General features: G+C 42.6%; 1 protein-coding gene and 1 pseudogene across 1 annotated transcript in view; one reads left to right on the top strand and one right to left on the bottom strand.

Annotated features, from left to right (window-relative positions):
• Positions 1–25153, top strand: part of FRAS1 (Fraser extracellular matrix complex subunit 1) — a 463438-nt gene that overhangs the window by 219741 nt on the left and 218544 nt on the right. The window contains exons 13-15 of the mRNA XM_029235334.1: positions 723–866; positions 2380–2514; positions 24622–24765. Coding sequence (XP_029091167.1) covers positions 723–866; positions 2380–2514; positions 24622–24765 — 423 coding nt within the window. The remainder of the gene's footprint in view (positions 1–722; positions 867–2379; positions 2515–24621; positions 24766–25153) is intronic.
• On the bottom strand, positions 17587–18801 carry LOC114903010 (annotated as a pseudogene).

Raw genomic sequence — 25153 nt, 5'->3', positions numbered from 1 at the left:
TAATCAGTGTTTCTGTGAAGAGTTTACCATGGGAAAAGAATAGCAACTTTAGGGTTTAATTACGTTACCTTCACTAAAGTGTCTCTCTGGGCTTTCCAAAACAAATATTTAGCATATTATAATGTCCCATACCTTGAAAATTAGGTCCTTGACAACTTCGAAAACTGAAAACGTCCTTTGCTGACAAATACCACTAAGTTCAGTGATGATCCCAATTACTGGGAATGAGATTTGAAATCTTGGAGAAAAAGAAGAAAACTGACTGTATTTTTTAAAGAAAATAATAACTATTTTTAAGCAGTGTAGGTTTTATGTCCTAACCTTTTATGCACATCAAAGGTTAAGAAGAACATTTAAGAAATTATAAATTATTGAATCTGCTTAAATCATCTATTCAATATTATGGCACTAGTCATTCCTATTTCTAGAGGTATTCTAGGAGGTAGAAGCATTCAGTAGGGCTAATTTGGTAATGTTTTTAGCATCTTCACTTTAAGCAGACAGGAGACAGGAGACAGTGATGGTATTTCAGACAAGGAGCAATTCCTTGAAATCTTGCATTGAAGTCAGTTTTGCTATTTGGTGTCCTTTTTCATAGGGACCAGAGTTTTCTGTTCTCCGTGTTCTCTACAGGTCCATATACCCCATAGATCCTTTGTTAGAAGGATGTAAGAGAAATCACGTGGTCTTTACTGAGCTCTCCTCTTTGTCCTTGATTGTAGTTCATTGCCACCCAGACTGCTTGACCTGCTCTCAGTCGCCAGACCACTGTGACCTCTGTCAGGACCCCACAAAGATGCTGCGGAATGGACGGTGTGTGCACAGCTGTGGTCTGGGATTTTACCAAGCCGGTGCTCTCTGTTTAGGTACGGCTCCAGGCAGACAGCCCAGAGGGGGACTGAGGCTCATTGGTGTCCAGGATGGGGTCATGGCACAGGAAATGAACAATTTCCAAAAACCATTAGAAGGGAGTAATGTCATCCATAGGCTACTTGACCTCTCTACTTGCAAGTCTCTTTCTTCTAACATTTGATGGGTGTTCCCAGGCTTCCCGGGGAGGTAGATGATGGGGCAGTCAGATGCTTACTAGGTAGTCATGGCTGGATTTTTCACTTTTGAAAACTTTCAAGGGTAGTCATTGAGATGCTTGGTGTCAGTTATTAAAACCCTCATATAGGGTCTTCCCTGGTGGTCCAGTGGTTAAGACTTCACCTTCCAATGCAGGGGTTGCGGGTTCGATCCCTGTTCGGGGAGCTAGGATCCCGCATGCCTTGCAGCCAAAAAACCAAATCATAAAACAGAAGCAATATTGTAACAAATTCAATAAAGACTTTAAAAATGGTCCACATCAAAAAAATCTTAAAAAAAAAGAAACCCTGCTATAATCCAAGATAGAACTTTAGAGTTGACATGAACCTTCGAGATCACTTATGAGAACTTTCTCATTTCGCAAATGGGAAACCTGTGGGCCAGAGAATTAGCTGGCTTGCTTAATATCACACAGGTAGTTGGTAACAGAGCTTATCTCTTGTGAGTTACCAGAGGATCCAGAATGGGTTCATGTGCAATCAGAATTCTTATAGTACCTCTGGGAGGGAGCTCTTACCTGGGAGAATTTGGCTTGGTTGAGGCCAAATCATAGTTACTTTTTCTCCTATCTCTGACTCGTGGGGTTAATTATCCATTTAAGAGTGTGTAGGTTCATATCCTGGCTGTGAGTATAACCTCTCTGTGCCTCAGTATTCTTACCTGTAAAGTGGGGTAATACCGGTACCTTCCTCAGGAGGGTCTTGAGAGGATTACATGTGTCAATACATGTGAAGTGCCTAGAATAGTGTCTAGGATGTAGTCAGGCCTCAATAAAAATCAACCACTTTTATTATTTTTGTAATTATTCACTTCTCCCTACTCTTTCTCCTGATTCATAATCTTCAGCCTTTTTGGAAGTTATTTATATCTCTGCCATAAGGGATATTCTTGTAAAATGGTTGAGTGAGAAAGATATTGAGGGCAATTGGATAAGAAGAAAAGAGCATAGACCCCTGAGCCTAACTGCCTGGCTTCCAATGCCAGCTTCATGTGACCTTGACCTCGAGCAGGTTACTTAACCTCTATGAGTATTAACATTGGGATTAATACTCTCTACCTCATAGAGTTTTTGTGAAGATTAAATGTATTCATATATGTAAAGCACTTTGCACAGTGCCTGGCATGAAATATGTGCTACGTAAATGAAGGCTCTAGAGTTCTTTTCCTGCCTGTTTTGTTCTCTGTGTCTCCAGAGCCTCAGAATTGGGCTGTGTAGGAATTGGCACTGGGTGGTGCCCTCGAACTCATCAGAGATTCCCTTTCTCTTTCTCCCAACCTTGTCCGAGTCAGCCTGCCAGCCTCAGTGTTCCATGTGCACCAGTGGGCTAGAGTGCTCGTCCTGCCAGCCTCCCCTGCTGCTGCAGCATGGCCAGTGCGTGTCCACCTGTGGGAACGGCTTCTACCAAGACCGCCACTCCTGTGCAGGTAATCACTGACTGGGCCACGGTCGGCCGGGCCACTGAGAAAGCCATCCCCTGCCCCCAAGCCATCTGGGGCCACCCAGAGCTGTAAGCAACTGTAGACTCCTTTCTTGCATGTCCTTTGTTAGATTTTTAGAAAAATCATTTGGAGGGGAAATGGTGAAAGAGAACAAGTGCATTTATTCATCAGGTGTGCAGGCCGAATGAGCTCCAAGGTCAGGTGAAGGTCCTCTGTGGAGGAGGCTGCTGGCCGTCTCCACTCCAGGTCGTGGTCATAGGCAGAGTCCACGGGACTGTGGAAACCATCTTGAGAAGAAACACTGGTACTGTGCATGCCATGCAGATGTGAGGAGAGCGGGGCCAGGGGCCAGTCGCATTATAGATCTCTTTGAGATCTGTAAGAATTCTTCTATAACTCTGTATCCCCAACATCAAGGGCTGCACAAAGAGTTCAGATTTGTGCAGCGTTTGTTGAACAACTGTTTGAGGAATGAAGGAATGTCCTATCCCTTGGTGATCCTGTAGGACCAGTGTTTCAACAGAAGTCTCAGCCATAAAAGAGAAAAGAACCCTTAATGTTTATTACAGTCATGTTCTGTTTATCTGTTATTTTAGAAAAGGCTCAAAGTGGGTGCATACAAACACGTTTATAAGTGTCTAATGGTTTGGCAATTTAGGTAAACTGCTGAAATTTCAATTTGATGAAATTATTGGATGTATTCTTTACTCCTTTCTTCTATACCATCAAAGAGACCTCCTGCTAGCACTCCTGCAACAGATTTGCTTTTGAAAGGGAATTAATTCCCTGTGGATTTTATTCTTGCCTCCGTACCACCTCCCCTCTACCACATGTCCCACCTACATGTTTACTTTTATCTTTTCCTTTCTGGCCACTTTTCTTTCTCCCAAGCCCAGTGTTTTAACTGGTGATGTTAATGCTGTTTCAGGGCACTTTGAAATGGGTAATGTTTCATTTGATTACTGGTTTACGTAGCTGACTGCTTTCACATTCCATCCACATACCCATACACAAATGCCTTAGTAGAAAGTTGCTGGGAAAATTTGTTCATGCTCCCTCCAGGGAATTAAACCAATTTGCTTTAGTTCAGCCTGGTTGCATTTTTATACATAAAATGAGAAGAAAAGAGAGAGCAAGGGGAGAGACGAGGAGAAAGAGAATGATCTTAAAAATTAAAGATAAACTTGTGATCAATTTCCATATACTGTTTCGACGCTGAGATTGCACAAAAAAATCTTTCCTTATAAATAAGCTTTCTCATTGTCGGAATTATTTGAAATATTTGTGCTTGCACCACTTTTGGTGACTTTTCCCCGTTGACCTTAGAATTCGGTCAGTGAACCAGCGCTCTTCCAGAAAGTGCTAAACTTTTCAAAATGAGCCTGCCATTTTATGGTAACAACAGGTTGTTTTGGACTGATTCCTCCTGGCAGGGTCATTTATGTTCTGGCTGGCGTCAATTGGCACTTTATTGACCCATCAAAACCAAAAGGAAGTGAACACTGTGCTGAGGAAACGCATTACCAGAAATTACCTGACTAATATTCATGCTCGCTATGTTGAATACAAGGGAGAGTGAGAAATTTGGGGCAGAGCCAATTGGCACGTAGATGCAATGACTCTTCAATGAAAGAGTTGGAGCAGGTAAACCAGGGAGGGGTGGAAGAAGGCCCTGAGTCCTGCCAGAGAACTGCATCCTTAGGGCCCTTTATCACTGCCACACTTCCCCTGAGATTTTTGGTGTATACACATGCTTACAAACGTGTACACATGTGTGCATATATTAATATTATTGTTATAATCTTGTGCTTGATTAAACTGAATAGCATTGTAAATGTAGATCACATTTTGTGTCCCATACCAGTCACTGCTTCATTTCCTCTGCCTTCCCCAACTTGAGAGTTTGACGCTTTGATCACTTTACCTGAAGGATCAGCACCACCCAGGTTTTTTCTTTCTTTTTTTTTTTTTTTTTTTTTTTTGCGATACGCGTGCCTTTCACTGCTGTGGCCTCTCCTGTTGCGGAGCACAGGCTCCGGACGCGCAGGCTCAGCGGCCATGGCTCACGGGCCCAGCCGCTCCACGGCATGTGGGATCCTCCCGGACCGGGGCATGAACCCACGTCCCCCGCATCGGCAGGCGGACTCTCAACCCCTGCGCCACCAGGGAAGCCCCATCCAGTTTTTATACCAGTCTAAATCGGACACCGGCAATGTGTAAGTTACCTCTTCCCTACAGCAGGGAGGGCCAAGGAGTAGTCACCCTCTTAATGCCTAGAACTCACTTTTAGGCCTGGCTCTCAGGCTTCTGCCTTAATCCCTAGGCTTCTTTTGCCACCACCTGGATCTGGTCCAACATTCCTTCTTGACCCCATGGACACTAGGTCCTAGGACTGGGGTTCTCCTTTGGTTCCTGCCACCTGTTCTGTTGTGACCCTTTTCTAGGAATTAACAGCCCATCTCTTAACCCCAGCCTGATGGTCAAGCTTGACCCATGTATGGATGTTCTTTGTCCCACCCCCCAACACCACGTGACCTTGCACCCTTCCCCCATGGCTCTTAGGTACCACTTGTCCTGGACTTACTGTATTCTCTCTACCAGAGTGGTGATTTCATTACCTCTTCTTAGAAACCTTGGTATTAAATCTAAATCTAGATCCAGACTGAGCTCGCCCATCCTGAGAACATTCTTCCTTGCCTGTCTTGCCCCTCTTTTCAATCAACCTCTGTTTTACTCTGGTGGGACTACTGAACTGTACACACAAATCATAGATATAAAAGCCCATAAGAAGAAAAGTTAAAACAACCAAACTAACACACACCATGCAAGATTAGTTTAAAATGACTAGCTCAAGACTGTAGACCTTGAGATGAGAAAGAGCAGAATTTAGCCAATTTTTATATGTGTATCAGCATTTGCTTTGTCTACTTAAAACTTCCAGTATTCGCAAAAGTTTGAGGATGGAGCTGTGTGTGCCCATGGCAGGTGCTGCCTTCATACTGCAGACCCAGAGATGGGCGGGAGGGTGATACAGTGCACGAGACCGTAGGCTTGGGAGCCAAACCACCTGGATGCCAGTCTTGGCTCTGTCACTTCAAACAGCCTCTTCTTTAACTTTGTGCTTCAGTTGCCTGCGGCTGAAGCAGGGACAGTGATATCTGCCATATAGCATTGTGCAGATTGAATGAGGGAATTCACACATGTCATTTAGGACGGCACCTGGCACCTGTAAGCCCTCCGTGTATGTTAGGAGACTTGGATTTTTGCTCCCCATTGTCCTTTCCTGTTCCCTGTCCCCTACTCTTCCATTCATTCTCTATTGACCATTGCTCAAGGTCCTGCGAATATGAAGCCAAGAGACCATGTTTGCCTGTAGTGAGCTGGTAATCAAGGCAGGGTTAGCTGCTGCTTACAGAGATGTGAAAAAATACAAACACAAAAACCTCTGCAGCTTATTCTATATCTGATTGCTGTGTGGTCTTAGATTTTGAAACTTAAAGAATCAAGCAACTGAACATTTTTTAGGTTTGTGTGAGTTGAATCTCAACTCTACCACTTCCTGCTGTATGGCTTTGGGCAAGTCATTTAACCACTTGGAGCCTCAGTTTCCTCCACTGTAAAATGGGGATAATATTATCTACTTTAAGCCATTAATATGAAGGTTAGAAAAGATGTTTGAAAATGTAAATATATTATGACTGACACATAGTATGTGGACAATAAAAGGCAGCTGTTGTCATTATCAAATCTGTACCTTTATTTATCAGTTTATGCAAATGAAAATCAAATAGGTTGCGTTAGTAAACAAAGGGTTTGTGCCATTTGTGTCTGATTTTAAACAACTTTTGTATATTATGGAGAAGTAAATATAATAGAGAGAACGGTTTACTGTATTCATCGCAGGTTGAGATCATTTTATTTTCTTTAAATGCTCCGATTAAATGATGAGAATCTGGAATGATTTGTTTCTTAGCCAACATTAAGGTATATTTAGAAGGAAAACTTATGAGAAGAAAACCTGTAAAATTTACTTATAGGATACTGACCTGGCTGAGATTTAAAAGCTGCAGTTTGAACAGAAGAATTTCTAAAGTTAATTATTTGTTGGAATTTTGTTTGACTGGAGCAGCCCCACCATTTGTGGACGTGAAGCGCTGACCCCTTGCAGCCAGGCCCAAAGCAGTACTTGCTGGGTCTCGGCGTTATATTCTGCTTGTGGCTGAGCCCAGCCTGGCCGTGCCCAGGAAGAGCCTCTTGGCAAAGGCATTTATGAAACTGATGTTCTGAAATCCTCAAGAAAATAGGAGCCCTCCTTGTTCTGTTGGGACAGCCACTGTCAAGCTGGTTTCTTCCATGGCCCCTCCAACATCCCCCAGAACTGGAGGGTCAGTCCCAATTTCACTGCCACATCACATATTCAGTCTGGGGGCCCAGCACATCCTACCAGTCTGTCTTCGCTCATTTTGTTCTGCTCTTTTAATCATACACATGTTCAAGCCTCTGGTATTCTACAGCAATTACGGTGTCTCACTTAATTGCTGAGTGTCTTGTAAAGGGGACTTATTGCTTCAAGTGATATTCCCATCTCCTTCATTCTGTTTATGCGACGAATAATTTGTTGAGTCTCTTCCACGTCCCAGGCACTGGGATACTGCAGTGAACTGACAGAACACTGCCCTGTGGTTCAGGAACTTACGTTCTCAATGGGAGAAGAGTGTCAGTAAATAAGTAAATAAATAAGATCATTTCAAATAGTTACCATTATATGAATTCATTACTTTCAGTGCTATAAAGACAGTTTAAGGGGCTTCCCTGGTGACGCAGTGGTTGAGAGTCTGCCTGCTAATGCAGGGGACACGGGTTCGAGCCCTGGTCTGGGAAGATCCCACATGCCGCGGAGCAGCTAGGCCCGTGAGCCACAACTACTGAGCCTGCGCGTCTGGAGCCTGTGCTCCGCAACAAGAGAGGCCACGACAGTGAGAGGCCCACGCACCGCGATGAAGAGTGGCCCCCGCTTGCCGCAACTAGAGAAAGCCCTCGCACAGAAACGAAGACCCAACACAGCCAAAAATAAAAATAAATAAATTAAAAAGAAGGTTCAACATTTAAATTAAAAAAAAAATGTCTGTTATAGGAAGTGACTGATTACTGAGGCAGGGACGGGTCTTATCCTTCTGAATTCCCCACAGTGCTGAGCGCATATAAGGCCCTCTGGAACAACTTTTGATTGAAAGAAGTGTGATTTAGACCGCTGCACAGAGGAGAAAGCATAGGATTGTACAGGCATGCCTAGACTCTGGCTTCCTGGTAACCCGACTTCCATTTAGCTTCTATTATCTACTCCCTGTCAGCAATTCCTGGCTACCTGTGGCCTCAGGAAAATTACAGAATCTTACTTTTCCCACCCTTCTTTTGCTTGTCTTTATTTACCTCTTCTCTGAGATCACTGGGTGCCTATGAGTGCCGAAACCGTGATTCTTCTTAAAAAAAAACCTGTCACCGGAACTTGGGAAGTATCCACGGGGTGTTTTAAGCCATTCAGAAGGGAGGACCACAGGAGTGCCCTCCTAGAATGTTCGTTTCCTGAGTAAACTAGGCCCAGTGAAGCAGGTGACAATCGTATTCCAAATCCCCTCCCTCTCTGGACATTCTCGAAAAGAATAAATGGAGAGAGGAAGGAAAAAGCAGCTGGTGGTGTTTTGCCTGGGGCCTCTGCTCTAGCAGGCGACTGGCTGTGTTTGGCATTTGTGCTGCTCGTCGGACCCTTGCCGTGTATGCCAAAGGCAGATGACGGAACAGAAGTATCACATACCAGCCGAGAAAGCCCGCCACAAGTGCAAGGGAGTTTATCTTCCAGACAGATCCCATTCTTCCTGACAAATCTGAACCCCCAAATATTTCAGCTATGGATTACAAAGTAGTGACAAGTCTTCTGGCTTTCTGCCCAGTTCTTAACGTTCTCAGTTATTTTAGCTAGACTGTGTGGCGTACATTTGTACATTCTTTCTCTCTTTTCCCCATTCCCCACCCGGCACCCTCCCTGCTCTGCCCTCCCCTCCCTTTTTTACGCTGCCCACAGAGCACCCAGCACCTCCATGCTAATCACTGCCCAGATCTGAGCAGGCTGCGCCAGTGCGGCCAGGAAGTCTGGGAACTCGCCCATCAAAAGCCTGGTTTGAGCTGGTGGTCCCTCCTTTGGGTCTTTAGTTTCTATAGACACGTAGATTCAAGGATAGCCATTTAATCAACACGAGCTGAGGAAAAACCCAGGGAGTCCAAGCAGCTGGGAGTTGCCAATGGTCACAGTGGATGAGTGGAATCTGAGAATTCTGTTTGTCGGGCTCAGCCTAGGTGGTCACCGCATTTGAAAACCCTCAGGGTGTGCTGTGTTGTAGATTTAGGAGTATAGATAGAGGGGCAGCAGACAGAAAGGATAACCTGAGGAGTGTTCCTGGTGAGCTGAATGTCTGCCTTTATCCTCTCACTTATGTACCATTGAAAAGCTAGAGTGCTTGTAAATCTCTCTCCATGTGGACCTGCCAAAGCCTCCATCAGCTGGGAAGTCATTCCTTCAGTTCAAGCTCTCTGTCTACAGAAGACCCTGCTAAAAATTCAAATATGTCACCAAGACAAGCAAATCATTCAGCTGTATCACAAATGTGGTTAATAGATTAACTAGCTATTTTCCCAGCACCTGCCTTAGGGAACAGGACTATAGGCTTTTTTTTTTCTCCTTTAGAAATTTTTTCCCCTAAGTACCGGATGAATTCATCTAATAAAGTCAGTAAAATTCAAGGCGCATAAAATCAGTGAAAATCCCTGACTCAAGCTCTCCCAAATCATGGCTGTTGGTATTTTGGTGAATGTCTTCCTAATTTATGTAGTGTGTGTGTGTGTGTGTGTGTGTGTGTGTTGTGCACACAGACACATATAGATGCATTTATTTTTCAAAAGTAAAATCACACTGCATATATAGTTTTATTGCCTGTTTTCCCCATGCTATTTATTATCCTTCTACAACATCTTTTTAAAGCTGTTGTATAACTTTCCATCTGTGGCTGTGCAATAATTCATTTAGCCAATCCTCTGTTTGACATTTCTTCCACATTTTTCCATGATCATAAATAACCATGATGTAAACATTTTTAATAGAAATTGTGGTAAATATGTTTGATTAGGGTAAATTCTTAGACATGTAATTGCTGGCCCTAAGTGTATATAGGCACATATTTAAGCTTTTGACACATATTAACATATTACCCTCTTTTAAAGAAGCTGTAATTTGCACTCCTGCTAGAAACACATGAGGGTGCCTACCTCCTACTACCCTTGTCAGCACTAGGTATTACGATTCTCATTACATTTGTCAATTTGATTGATGTAAAATGTAATCTTGTTTATTTATTTATTTATGTATTAATACTTATTTGGGGGATTTATATGAAGGAAGTTGAATTAATCATACTTACCCATTCATGGCCCCCTTTCATCATTGGCCTGAGCCAGGTTATTCTCCTTATCTATCTGTCTATCTCCCTGTCTGTCTACTCCTTTTGTCCCCATAACCTGTTCCCACTTCCTTTCTCCCCAGCTCCCCACTTAAGTAACTATTCTAATGCAATTTAATGTGGATTTGTTGTATGTGTGTGCTCTTATTGTTTTGTATGCATGTATTTTAAATATTCATACCTATTACTAGGTGGATATTTCATTCTTTTCCCTTTTTTTTTTTGTTTTTTAGTTTCAATAAGTGGTTTTATTACTGGTTAGATTTTACAACTTCTGATATTTGAATAGACTTCCACCTTAAAATTCTAAAACAACAAAGTGACCGTTGGAGGGGGTTGATTTTTTTCTTTTCTTTTTAGGACTATTCAAAGTAACAAATTTTTTTTTTTTTTTTTTACATTTTTGCTCTGGTCATAAATATACAGAGAGAAAAAGAGGGAGAGAAAAACGAACAAGTCATCCAAAGTATGGAGATAAAACAGTATTCCTAAGGCACGTGGCAGTCTTAGAAAATACAGAAGCTCTAACCAACTTAAATTATTTGTTGTTTTTCCTCACTCAGTCCACAAAACTGTACAGTGACACAAATGCTGTGTTGCAGATAGATCTTTCAAGTAATTCCAGTCCACACCGCTGTATCAGCCGGGGGTGCAATTATTTTCTTCCTCAGTTTCCAGGTGAGATCCTAAAATGTGGTTAGCTAGTTGCTCAAAGCCTCTATTTTAAAATGCACTTGGGTGGATTGGTTCAAGATGGCTGAGAAGAAAGATGTGTGCTCACTCCCTCTTGCGAGAGCACCGGAATCACAACTAACTGCTGAACAATCAATGACGGGAAGACACTGGAACTCACCAAAGAAGACAGCCCACATCCAAAGATGAAGGAGAAGCTACAATGAGACAGTAGGAGGGGCACAATCACAATAAAATCAAATCCCATAACTGCTGGGTGGTGACTCACAAACTGGACAGCACTTATACCACAGAAGTCCACCCACTGGAGTGAAGGTTCTGAGCCGCACGTCAGGCTTCCCAACCTGGGGGTCCAGCAATGGGAGAAGGAATTCCTAGAGAATCAGATTTTGAAGGCTACTGGGATTTGATTGCAGGACTTCGACAGGACTGGGGGAAACAGAGACTCCACTCTTGGAGGGCACACACAAAGTAGTGTGCACACTGGGACCCAGGGGAAGGAGCAGTGACCCCATAGGAGACTGAACCAGACCTACCTGCTGGTATTGGAGGGTCTCCTGCAGAGGCAGGGGGTGGCTCTGTCTCACTGTGAGGACATGAACGCTGGCAGCAGAAGTTCTGGGAAGTATTCCTTGGCACGAGCCCTCCCAGAGTCAGCCATTAGCCCCACCAAAGAGCCCAGGTAGGCTCCAGTGTTGGGTCGCCTCAGGCCAAACAACCGACCGGGAAGGAACCCAGCCCCACCCATCAGCAGTCAAGTGGATTACAGTTTTACTGAGATCTGCCCACCAGAGCACAGCCAGCTCTACCCACCACCAGTCGCTCCCATCAGGAAACTTGCACAAGCCTCTTAGATAGCCTCATCCACCAGAGGGCAGATAGCAGAAGCAAGAAGAACTACAATCCTGCAGCCTGTGGAACAAAAACCACATTCACAGAAAGATAGACAAGATGAAAAGGCAGAGGGCTATGTACCAGATGAAGCAACAAGATAAAACCCCAGAAAAACAACTAAATGAAGTGGAGATAGGCAACCTTCCAGAAAAAGAATTCAGAATAATGATAGTGAAGATGATCCGGGACCTCGGAAAAACAATGGAGGCAAAGATCGAGAAGGTGCAAGAAATGTTTAACAAAGACCTAGAAGAATTAAAGAATGAACACCTAGAAGAATTAAAGAACAAACAAACAGAGATGAATATTACAATAACTGAAATGAAAAATACACTAGAAAGAATCAGTAGCAGAAAAACTGAGGCGGAAGAATGGATAAGTGACCTGGAAGATACAATAGTGAAAATAACTACCACAGAGCAGAATAAAGAGAAGAGAATGAAAAGAAATGAAGACAGCCTAAGAGAACTATGGGACAACATTAAACACAACAACATTCGCATTATAGGGGTCCCAGAAGGAGAAGAGAGAGAGAAAGGACCTGAGAAAAATATTTGAAGAGATTATAGTCGAAAACTTCCCTAAACATGGGAAAGGAAATAGCCACCCAAGTCCAGGAAGTGCAGAGAGTCCCAGGCAGGATAAACCCAAGGAGAAACATGCAGGGACACATAGTAATCAAATTGACAAAAATTAAGCACAAAAATTATTGAGCAACAAGCAAAAAATGACAAATAACATACAAGGGAACTCCCATAAGGTTAAAAGCTGATTTCTCAGCAGAAACTCTACAAGCCAGAAGGGAGTGGCACGATATATTTAAAGTGATGAAAGGGAAGAACCTACAACCAAGATTACCCAGCAAGGATCTCATTCAGATTTGACGGAGAGATCAAAAGCTTTACAGACAAGCAAAAGCTAAGAGAATTCAGCACCACCAAACCAGCTCTACAAACAACTGCTAAAGGAACTTCTCTAAGTGGGAAACACAGAAGAAAAGGACCTACAAAAACAAACCCATAACAATTAAGAAAATGGTAATAGGAACATACATATCTATAATTACCTTAAATGTGAATGGATTAAATGCTCCAACCAAAAGGCACACACTTGCTGAATTGATACAAAAACAAGACTGATATATATGCTGTCTACAAGAGATCCACTTCAGACCTAGGGACACATACAGATTGAAAGTGAGGGGATGGAAAAAGATATTCCATGCAAATGGAAATCAAAGGAAAGCTGGAGTAGCCATACTCATATCAGATAAAATAGACTTTAAAATAAAGAATGTTACAAGGGACAAGGAAGGACACTACATAATGATCAAGGGATCAATCCAAGAAGAAGATATAACAATTATAAATATATATGCACCCAACATAGGAGCACCTCAATACATAAGGCAAGTGCTAACAGCTATAAAAAAGGAAATTGACAGTAACACAGTAATAGTGGGGAACTTTAACACTTCACTTACATCAATGGACAGATCATCCAAACAGAAAATTAATAAGGAAACACAAGCTTTAAATGACACAGTAGACCAGATAGATTTAATTGATATTTATAGGACATTCCATCCAAAAGTAGCAGATTACATTTTCTTCTCAAGTGCACATGGAACATTCTCCAGGATAGATCACATCTTGGGTCACAAATCAAGCCTCAGTAAATTTAAGACAATTGAAATCATATCAAGCATCTTTTCTGACCACAGCTCTATGAGATTAGAAATCAATTACAGGGAAAAAAACACAAACACATGGAGGCTAGACAATATGTTACTAAATAACCAAGAGATCACTGAAGAAATCAAAGAGGAAATCAGAAAATACCTAGAGACAAATTACAGTGAAAACACGACAACACAAAACCTATGGGATGCAGCAAAAGCAGTTCTAAGAGGGAAGTTTATAACAGTAAAAGCCTACCTCAAGGAACAAGAAAAATCTCAAATAAACAATCTAACCTTACACCAAAATGAACTAGAGAAAGAAGAACAAACAAAACCCAAAGTTAGTAGAAGGAAAGAAATCATAAAGATCAGAGCAGAAGTAAATGAAATAGAAACAAAGAAAACAGTAGCAAAGATCAATAAAACTAAAAGCTGGTTCTTTGAGAAGATAAACAAAATTGACAGGCCATTAGCCAGACTCATCAAGAAAAAGAGGGAGAGGACTCAAATCAATAAAATCAGAAATGAAAAAGGAGAAGTTACAACAGACACCACAGATATACAAAGTTATACAGATATACAGAGCATCCTAAGAGACTACTATAAGCAGCTCTATGCCAATAAAATGGACAACCTGGAAGAAATGGACAAATTCTTAGAAAGGTGTAACCTTCCAAGACTGAACCAGGGAGAAAGAGAAAATATGAAGACCAATCACAAGTAATGAAATTTAAACTGTGATTAAAAATCTTCCAACAAACAAAAGTCCAGGATCAGATGGCTTCACAGGTGAATTCTATCAAACATTTAGAGAAGAGCTAACACCCATCCTTCTCAAACTCTTCAAAAAAACGGCAGAGGAAGGAACACTTCCAACCTCATTCTGTGAGGCCACCATCACCCTGATACCAAGACCAGACAAAGATACTGCAATAAAAGAAAATTACAGACCAATATCACTGATGAATATAGGTGCAAAAATCCTCAATAAAATACTAGCAAACAGAATCCAACAACACATTAAAAGGATATACACCATGATCAAGTGGGATTTATACCAGGGATGCAAGGATTCTTCAATATACGCAAATCAATCAATGTGATACACCATATTAACAAATTGAAGAATAAAAACCATATGATCATCTCAATAGATGCAGAAAAAGCTTTTGACGAAATTCAACACCCATTTATGATAAAAACTCTCCAGAAAGTGGGCATAGAGGCAACCTACCTCAACATAATAAAGGCCATATACGACAAACCCACAGCAAACATCATTCTCAATTGTGAAAAACTGAAAGCATTTCCTCTAAGATCAGGAGCAAGACAAGGCTGTCCGCTCTCGCCACTGTTATTCAACATAGTTTTGGAAGTCCTAGCCACGGCAATCAGAGGAGAAAAAGAAATAAAAGGAATACAAATTGGAAAAGAAGAAACAAAACTGTCACTGTTTGCAGATGACATGGTACTATACATAGAGCATCCTAAAGATGCCACCAGAAAACTACTAGAACTAATCAATGAATTTGGTAAAGTTGCAGGATGCAAAATTAAGGCACAAAAATCGCTTGCATTCCTATACACTAATGATGAAAAATCTGAAAAAGAAATTATGGAAACACTCCCATTTACCATTGCAACAAAAAGAATAAAATACCTAGGAATAAACCTACCTAGGGAGACAAAAGACCTGTATGCAGAAAACTATAAGACACTGATGAAAGAAATTAAAAATGATAGAAACAGATGGATAGATATACCTTGTTCTTGGATTGGAAGAATAACATTGTGAAAATGACTATACTACCCAAAGCAATCTACAGATTCAATGCAATCCCTATCAAATTACTAATGGCATTATTTTACAGAACTAGAACAAAAACTCTTAAAATTTGTATGGAGACACAAAAGACCCCGAATAGCCAAAGCAGTCTTGAGGGAAAAAAATGGAGCTGAAGGAATCAGACTCCCTAACTTCAAACTATAGTACAAAGCTACAGTAATCAAGACAGTATGGTACTGGCACAAAACAGAAACATAGATCAGTGGAAGAAGATGGAAAGCCCAGAGATAAACCCACGCACCTATGGTCAACTAATCTATCACAGAGGAGGCAAGGATATACAATGGAGAAAAGACAGTCTCTTCAATAAGTGGTTCTGGGAAAACTGGACAGCTACATGTAAAAGAATGAGATTAGAAAACTCCCTAACACCATACACAAAAATAAACTAAAAATTGATTAAAGACCTAAATGTAAGATCAGACACTATAAAACTCTTAGAGGAAAATACAGGAAAAACACTCTTTGACATAAATCACAGCATGATCTTTTTTGATCCACCTCCTAGAGTAACGGAAATAAAAACAGAAATAAACAAATGGGACCTAATGAAACTTAAAAGCTTTTTCAAAGCAAAGGAAACTACAAACAAGACGAAAAGATAGCCCTCATAATGGGAGAAAATATTCACAAACGAATCAATGGACAAAGGATTAATCTCCAGAATATATAAACAGCTCATGCAGCTCAATATTAAAAAAACAAACAACCCAATCCAAAAATGGGCAGACGACCTAAATAAACATTTCTCCAAAGAAGACATACATATGGCCAAGAAGCACATGAAAGGATGCTCAACATCACTAATTATTACAGAAATGCAAATCAAAACTACAATGAGGTATCACCTCACACCAGTTACAGTGGGCATCATCAGAAAATCTACAAACAATAAATGCTAGAGAGGGTGTGGAGAAAAGGGAAGCCTCTTGCACTGTTGGTGGGAATGTAAATTGATACACCACTATGGAGAACAGTATGGAGGTTCCTTTAAAAACTAAAACTAGAATTACCATATGACCCAGCAATCCCAGTACTGGGCATATACCCAGAGAAAGCCATAATTCAAAAAGACACATGCACCCCGATGTTCACTGCAGCACTATTTACAATAGCCAGGTCTTGGAAGCAGCCTAAATGCCTATTGACAGACGAATGGATAAAGAAGATGTGGTACATATATACAATGGAATATATACAATGGAATATTACTCAACCATAAAAAGGAACGAAATTGAGTCATTTGTAGAGACGTGGATGGATCTAGAGACTGTCATACAGAGTGAAGTAAGTCAGAAAGAGAAAAACAGATATATTTACACATATATTAACGCATATATGTGGAACCTAGAAAATGATACAGATGAACCGGTTTGCAGGGCAGAAGTTGAGACACAGATGTAGAGAACAAACGTATGGACACCAAGGGGGGAAAGCAGCGGGGGGTGGGGCGGGCAGGGGTGGTGGGATGAATTGGGAGATTGGGATTGACATGTATACACTAATATGTATAAAATGGATAACTAATAACCTGCTGTATAAAAAAGTAAAATTCAAAAATTCAATAATAAATGAATAAGTAAATAAACGGCACCATCATCCAGTTGCTTGGGCCAAACAGTAAAAAAAAGAAAGTTTAAAAAAAGACAAAAATTTAAAAATTCATAATACTTATTGGGCTTATGGGTAAATACCTTTTCTGATAACAAGACTCTGGTTCTAAGGTTGAAAGGTGCGTAAAACTCAGTAAAGAAATAATAGCAAATTGGGTTTGGTATTATCTCTTCCATAATGATTGAATTTGAGTAAGAAGCAGCTTGTTTTATTAAATGCTACTTTTAGAAGGATGGGAAAATATAAATCCTGAAAGCAATTTATAGATTTCACGGCACTGACGCTTTTCCTGGTTCTTCTTAGTTTACTTCAGAGTGACAGTGAAAAAATTTTGCAGGATCAACACTGTTACTCGATTTGCAGTTGACGGGTTGGATGTTTTTAAGTGTATCTACTGCTTTGGAGGAATTCGTGACCTACTTCAAAATTAGTTTTTCCAGTAAAGTCAACCGTTAGTGATTATCTTTGCCACAAATCTTTCTTTAGACGATTCCTGAAAGATAACATGTATATTAACTGGGCTTGCGTTATCTATTTTTTCTTTTTGGAATTATATCAACTAAAGCAAACAAAAATGTAACGACTTAAAAAATTAGGTGGACATTTTCATTTGTGTTTGTATTTTTAAGTAAGTAGGTTACGTTATATTATTTCTCCAAAGCTCTGTTGTTTTTTTTTTGGTTTGGATTTTTTTTTTTTTTGTAATTGACTCCGAACCTTGGCAAGCTGTAATTCATAATCAAATAAGTGCTTTATTTTATGCGTGTAAAAAAAAATAAAATACACTTGGAATTCAACTAAAGATAGTTTCTTTTTTTAAATCACTTGTGGGGCGGGGCCGAGGGGCCGAGAATCATTAGGAAAGGTTGGTTAAGAGTCGTTTGCGAGGGGCTGTGAGGCTCGTGGTCCTCCATGTTGCCAGGCCCAGAAGTTAACGCGGACGTCATGGTCTGTGAGGCTGGTCAGGTCTGTGAGGTTGGTGGGCATCCTGGGGTGGCTGAGCGAGGCCTTGGACAGCTCCGAGGCCGACCCCTATGGCGTCCCCGCCTGCAGCGCTGCCTCTGTCGACTTGTCCACGCCCGTGTTTTCCCGCCGTACGAAGTTGCGCCTGAACTTGGCCTGGGCGTTCTGAGACGAGACCTGGAGGACCCGCTTGGTGAGGCCCGTCTTTTGCGCGAGCTGCTTCTAGTCCTTGGCATCAGGGTTGTGGTTAACGGCAAAGACTTCACGTTCCGAAGCTGCTGGTGCTTGAAGGAGTTGCGCATGCACTTCGTCTTCCGGCTGCTCGGGTACCTCTGGTCGCGGTCCAGGTGCTCCACATCGTTCTTGTTCCAGCTAAGTGCAGCGTTGTAGGTCGCCGGGTTCGCCCCGGGCCCAAGGCTCTTGCGCTTCCGCGGCCGCCCCTTCTGCACCATGCCTACGCTATTGTAGTAGGGAAGACCCAAAGGGTTGGCCCCTGCTGCACCCAACCCTGCGCTCTTGGCCACGTTGGCGTGGTTGAAGTGCACGGGGTACTCGCCCTGCAGCAGCGCCCCGAAGTGCAAGCGGCGGTAGACCAGTCTGTCCTTCGTGCGGAAGTGGTCACCCGTGGTCAGCATCTTGTTACACGTAGTGCACGTGAAGCAGTTGAGGTGATAAACCAAGTCCCGAGCTCGCATCACCATATCCGAGGCCGAGATGCCTAGGTGGCAGCGGGCGCAGCGCTGCACGGAGAACCGCCTGTAGTAGTCTTCCTTGCAGTAGGTGCTTCCATCCTTGCTGAAACAGGTGAGCTCCAACTCCAGGTTGAGCTTGCACTCGCAGCACTTGAGGCAGCGCATGTGCCACTGCTTGTCCACCACCAGTAGGTAGTAGCGGTCGGAGATGTTAACCTTGCAACTGGCGCAGAGCGCAGCACGGTCACTCCTAATGGACGGCATGGTCGTCTCCGTGTCGCCGCGGTCGATGGCGGAGCTGATGGCGGGAGCCTCGCTCTTGGCCCTGCAGTTCATCTCGTTGATGACCCCGTGCACCTTGGGGCCCGACCGGCTGTGGAACAGTATCGTGGGGGGACCGGCGGGGCCGGGGGCACGGCTCCTTCGCCTCCTTTTTTTAAATTTTAAAGACTTAAAAAATTTTACAGCCATTTTAGGTTCACAGCAAAATTAAAAGGAAAGTGCAGAGATTTCCCATATACTCCCTGCCCCAACACAAGCTCAGCCTCCCCCATTATCAACATCCTACACCAGAGTGGTACATTTGTTACAAAGGATGAACCATTCTTTTCCTTTGTTTCCCTCACTAAGCACTATTATTAAGATGCATACATGTTGCTATATGTACATCCAATCCATTGCATCTAGTTGCTGTCCTCTTGTGTAATTTGTATATCTCCGCCTATTCATGAGGCTGAAGGTGTTTTTCATGTGTTGTTGTTTTTTATAAGCTTATTTTTATTTTTGGCCGCATTAGGTCTTTGTTGCTGCGTGCGGGCTTTCTCTAGTTGTGGCGAGTGGGGGCTACTCTTTGTTGCGGTGTGCGGGCTTCTCATTGCGGTGGCTTCTCTTGTTGCGGAGCACAGGCTCTAGGTGTGCAGGCTTCAGTAGTTGCGGCACACGGGCTCAGTAGTTGTGGCTCATGGGCTTTGGAGTGCAGGCTCAGTAGTTGTGGCACATGGGCTTAGCTGCTCCGTGGGTTTTTCATGTGTTTTTATTTTTCTGTTATGAACTCCCTCAAGTACATACCGGTTTTCAGAACATGTAGAGACCAGGCATTTCAATGTCAGGTGTAAAAGTTTCTGTTGGCCCAGGGAGGAAGGTTGATGGCAGAGACCAGCCTGGTAGGGGACAGAAACAGATGGGAGTAAAAGGATCAAAAATGATGATGACTCAGACGCACTTCACTTTTAGATTTGTCTGGCATCTGTGCTTCTTAGGCTAGTAGCCTTGGTCTCAGGTGTGGCTGTTATGAGGGGAGGGGAACATAGTCTGCCCAGCATCTCGGCTTGGCCTTGTGCTTCACAGTCACTTTCCAAAGGGCTTTTGTTGATGTTTTGTAGCAATTACAAGGAAAGAGCTCTAGAGTGTGAGGCCTCTGGGAAAGGCTGGAGCCCCTTTACGTAACTGCTGGAAGAATCCCTGCTGATTCTGTTACTTCCCTTCACTCCCTTTCTAAGTGAACCTTCCTTTCCCACAGTCTTTTTCATCCTTACCCCTCTGTCTTGCGTTACATTTTAATTTGCTCCCTAAATAATTTCTTTGCTTTTGATGCCACCTGAAACAAGATTTGTTAGGTCTCATAGGGTGTGCCACTCATATGATCACATACAACATTCTCTGCTTTCTCAAATATGTCATCTCGCCATATCCCCATGAGTTAAGTACAACAAATATTATTATTCCCACTTTACAGATTAGGAAAGCAAGGAACAGTGAAGTTGAGTTTAAATAGATATTTTTTTCATCCAACAAGAGCTTCTTGTTAGAAATTTACTCACTGTCTCCTGATAATACTTTAAAACTTGGCAAGTCCTTCCTAGTCATTTGTGAGATATGAATGATAGCAGTTGCCACGACATGGATAATGAAGGAATTTGCCTTGTGTATGATGTGCTTGCTTGTGTCTTGAGTTTGGGCTGCTTTGTGTAGTTGAGAGTGAAAACTGGGCAGTTTGGAAATCTGAACTACAGCCTCACTGATGACTAAAAGGGCCTGATGATCAAGTGTGCTAATTCCCTGGTAATGGAAGGGAAACTTATTCCAAAAGACCATGGAAAAGGCAAGGATCTGAGGCTCCTTCAGTTTGAACTGAAGGCTAAGCCCATGGGAATCTGTGTCTATTGCCTGGGATCCGGGAAGGCTTCCTGGAAAATAAGAAGTGGTTCGTAGGAAATGCTTTTAACACTTCCTTGGAAAAGGGCGACATTTTATTCTTCGAGTAGCACAGGTTAAATTTTTTTAATAGCAATCTTCTATTTCAAAATGATCAAGTATGAAAAGAAGTTTGTTATTTTTAGAGTAGGATTTCAATATAGAGTTGCCAAAAGAAGAGTAATTCATTCCTTTCATTTTGAAGTAAATTGCTCAGCAAGCCAACGCATGTCTTGTCATGCTCCAGAAAAATCAGGGGCTTTCCTAAATAAATTATCTACTGCATGTGAGATAAGACAATGGCTTTATCTTATTTGTCCTCTGTTTTAACTTACTGCGGCAATTTTCACAATATACACTTCGAACTCTGGGTGAGCTGAAATGTATCACTAAGAGAAATTATGGTGAAAAGTCAGGGACTGACCTTTTATTTTTCGTAATAACCCAAATGTAATAAAAGCCTCATGTAAAATAAGCCTGCAAGAAGAGATTATCTGCAGTAGCCTATGTTCAGTGTTAGAAATTCGAAATCAATTGCAAAACACAGTGGGAGTATGTCATTATAAGAAATGACAGCTCAAAAAAAAAGGAAAGAAAAGAAGTGACAGCTCAGCATAGTCCTGTGTTGAAATAAAAATCCCTTCTGCTGTCCTGCCCGGCCATGGAACATGCCTTTTATTCGAGATGGAAAAAAGAGAAGGCCCAGCATCACATTTGGTACCCAATGTCGATGCAGCATAAATATTTGTCATCATGAGCAGATCTGGACTCCGGTATTTATTAGGTAAATTTTACAGCTCTGAATGTATCTATCTTATCGTATCTTTAGACTCTGACCTCATGCTTAGTTTCCATACAGAAGGTAAAAACTGGTAGGATGAATCCCCCATAACCAATGAAAAAAAATCTGCTGTGCATTCACTTAACATGCATTTAACATGAATACTGACTTTATACCAGGCAGCAATCTGAATACTGGGAGTTTAAGATGACTAAAACATAGCTTCTGTTTTGGAGGATATTACATTCCATTGAATGGGATTGATTTGTATCTGAATCATTAGTACAGTAGGATAAATAGCATGAGAGGCACATACAAAGTGCTGCAGGAACACAGAGGAACGAGTGACTGACTTTGTCTGGACAAGTTCAGCAAAGCTTCACAGAAGTAGTGACAACTTAGGAGGCCTCTCAGGTGTAAACAGGATTACAGAGGCTGTGGAAGGAGCCAGAGGCATTGCTGGCTGGGTCAGTCCTGGGCGGGGCATCCAGAACCCTTGATCAGTCACATGGCATGCTTAGAGCACCCTGTTCCTTAGAACTGGTGTAGATGAGGGGGAGGTAGCAGAAGGTAGAGCTGAAATGCCAAGTAGGGCTCCATTTGTGATGGGTCTGAGTGCCGTCCCTAAGTCTGTAGCCTCTATCCTGCTCATCCTTTGACCGCCATTCTGATTGGCAGCACCAGGGGTAATATTTAAAATATTTAACAAGCAGTATGGCACAGATCAGATCGGTTGGAAGGAGGGGAGACCCAAGACCCTGTCCTGTGTCAGACCTTTTGTTGTTGGAGCATGGTGTCTGCCAGCGTTCCCAGGGCTGCAGCCAGAACATCAGGGAGGGGGCCAGGACGACAGCCATTTACCAACCAGCTTGGAAGTATTTTTACTATTTTAACTGCCAGTGCAGCTGAGTATCAGTCAAATGCTCTAAAAAGCAAAACTGATCAATTCCACTGCCCTGATTAAAACTTTTACAGGATGAAATCCCCTGCCTGCCTGATACTGGTGATCTGACCCCTGTTGTCTTTTTTGCCTCACTCCCCATCATCCCCTCGGGCACTTACTCCCCGGGGCCCTGGCTCACCTGTGGCAGCTGGGAAAGCCCCACAGACTAGCCCTGCACCTCGCAATGTGGTAGGTGCTTCTGTCGAACATTGATAGTCAGATTAGCCTGGCATGTCTTCTTAGAAATGCAGTTGGGTTTTTGTTTGTTTGTTTGCTTGTTTGTTTAGGTAATGGCTTCGAATCAACTCCATTTCCTCAGTAAGGCAGAGGCACTTAACACTGATAGACACTTTAGATAGTGATTGTAATCAGTATTGGAAGAGTAGTTGAATAAATGAATGACAGACACATTTCATGTGCATTCAGGGTGGAATTTGTTACTGGGATCTTTGCATCCACATATTTAGTTTTAATGTAGTGTTGGTGGCTTATGTCAACACAAACAGTATTCTTCTCATGACCCACTTGTAAATAAGGTGTTAAATATAAGTGGAGTTTGTAGAGCACCCAGAAGTGTGCTTAGCAGAGTTAACAAAAGAGACATGGACTCTGCCCTCATGAACGTTATGGTCTAGCAAGGGAACCAGATAATAAATAAGTAAACTTTGTCCGTCTTTGCTTTTCACCTGCCATTGTCATCTCTTACCTGGACCAGAGCAGTCAACTCTACACTCATCTCCCTGCCGGCATGCAAGTCCTTAAACCCTCTCTACATGGCATCCAGAGAGAGCTTTTAAAAATCTAAATCGGGGCTTGTATCTATCGTATTTAAGCCCATTCACGACTCACATTGCAGTAGGGATAAAAATCCTAATTTCTTTCCATGGTCTCCAAGGTCGAGTTTCATAGGGCCCCTGCCCACCCCTCCAGCCATGAATCAGGCCACTGTGCCCTCTGTTTTCCACTGTGCCCTGCTATGTCCACCAGGTCCAGTCACAAGAAGAGCCTCCAGTTCCTTGAGCCCCCAAGCGCCTTCCCTTCTCAAGAACTTTGTTTGTGCTGCTCTCTGGCTCTCCCATTGGCTGGCCGCATCTCATCCTTTAGGGTCTTCCTAAAGTCAGTCCCTTCCACTTCCACTACTGTTATTCTTTATCGAAGAGCTCTTCCTATAGCACTCAACACAATTTGCGATCATCTCTGAATTTGTTGAGGAGAAAAGTTGTCTGAAAAGAAGGCCTTTCTGTGCAGTTTAGAGCTGAGAGGAGAGGATTGGATCTTGAGATATGCCATGCAGGCATCCTTTCTTCTGATTCCAAATGGATCCCTAAGCAAGTTACTTAGGTATAGTTCCCAAGTCACCTGTGACCAGCAAAATCATTCTCCCTGCCAATCCTGGTCAGAATGAATACCTCTGAAAAACAGGTTATGTTCCACTGTGAAGCAAACATTTTGAAAATCAGAAGCATGTGTGGGGTTAGCCATACAGACAGTTTACCAGATCTGAATATATTCAGTCATTCAGAATAGGCCTCTCTTTATAGACCTGCTAAGGTGAAGAGCAAGCATGAATAGTAATAAAAAAAAAAAAAAAAATCAAATGCCGGAAGAGGGGGAAATGTTCAAGTCTTAAAGGAACAACTTTGGTCTGGAAACAACATATAGTTAGAAACCTAAGGTAGAAGAGAAAATCAGGCTTTGTGAGTCCTCAAGATATATGTTTAGAGCAGATGCTACTGGGGGCGGGGGATGACCAGAGGCTGAGTTCTAAGAGTTGTGAGGGAGGACAGAAGGATGGAGATAGGGGCAGGGGGAGAGATGGAAAGGGAGGGAAAGAGCAATAGAAATCAAGCAGTACCAGGTCTTTCAAGGTCTAATCAAGGACTAGAGTACATGGCATCCCTCCTTAACTGATTCTCCATGTGTTGGAGGTTAAGAGCAATTATCTAGTTGACACTTGGTTGTGTGGTTACAAAAGGCAAGGTGATGGAGGGCCATCTGATTTCGTCAGACAGACCATAGTTGTCTAGAAATTATGATTCCCTTCCCTGTGATTCCCATTACTCAATACCTTTGATTTCCTGTTCCAATTCTCTTAGCAGTAATTTATGGAAGTTGTACTTCTGGCCAACAGAAATAGGGTTTTCTTTTTTTTGCGGGGGGGTGTTTTTTTCCTCCTGTGGTGCAGGTATGTGCATAGTGAAGGAGTGAAAATCCTCGTTGTAAATTCTAAAGCCTTTGAAGAAGAATGGCAACTAGTCCTTTCTACCATCTTTTGTTCCTGCAGCCTGCCACGAGTCCTGTGTGGCCTGCTGGGGTCCCACAGAGAAGCACTGCTTGGCCTGCAGAGACCCCTTCCAAGTGCTGAGAGAGGGCAGCTGTGAGAGCAGCTGTGGCGACGGGTTTTACAACAAGCAGGGGACTTGCAGTGGTAAGTGTCCGGCTTTGCAGGCCAAAGCAATTTTTCCTTTTCCAGCCTCCCTTGTTTCATTCAAATCATAGCACTGAAAATCAGTGTTTCTTTTACTCAACAAATATGCAAATGCTGGTAAGATTGACGGTGTTTTAGCAGCTTACGAAACATGTTTCTTTTCCACTGGCAGAATCCCCATTAATACCTTTGACTGCAACTACTCGTTAGGTTGGGAGCTCTCTGTAGCCTCCTCCTGTATCTGAAGACCAGGAGGCGCAGGCTGCTTGCTCCAGGCCCACAGCTGGAGGGAGAGGAGTGGGGCTTCCTTGCTCCAAATGCCAAACTCTTCATCAACACCAGACTGCCTTCCAAATATGCATGGGGACAAGACACTCTTAGGCCAGCC

This window comes from Monodon monoceros, unplaced genomic scaffold, assembly GCF_005190385.1.
Source record: "Monodon monoceros isolate NGI ecotype Baffin Bay Population unplaced genomic scaffold, NGI_Narwhal_1 Super_Scaffold_20, whole genome shotgun sequence".
NCBI classification, from domain to species: Eukaryota; Metazoa; Chordata; class Mammalia; order Artiodactyla; family Monodontidae; genus Monodon; species Monodon monoceros.
Note: the sequence above shows the minus strand (reverse complement) of the source record. Positions and strands in the feature narration are given on the sequence as shown.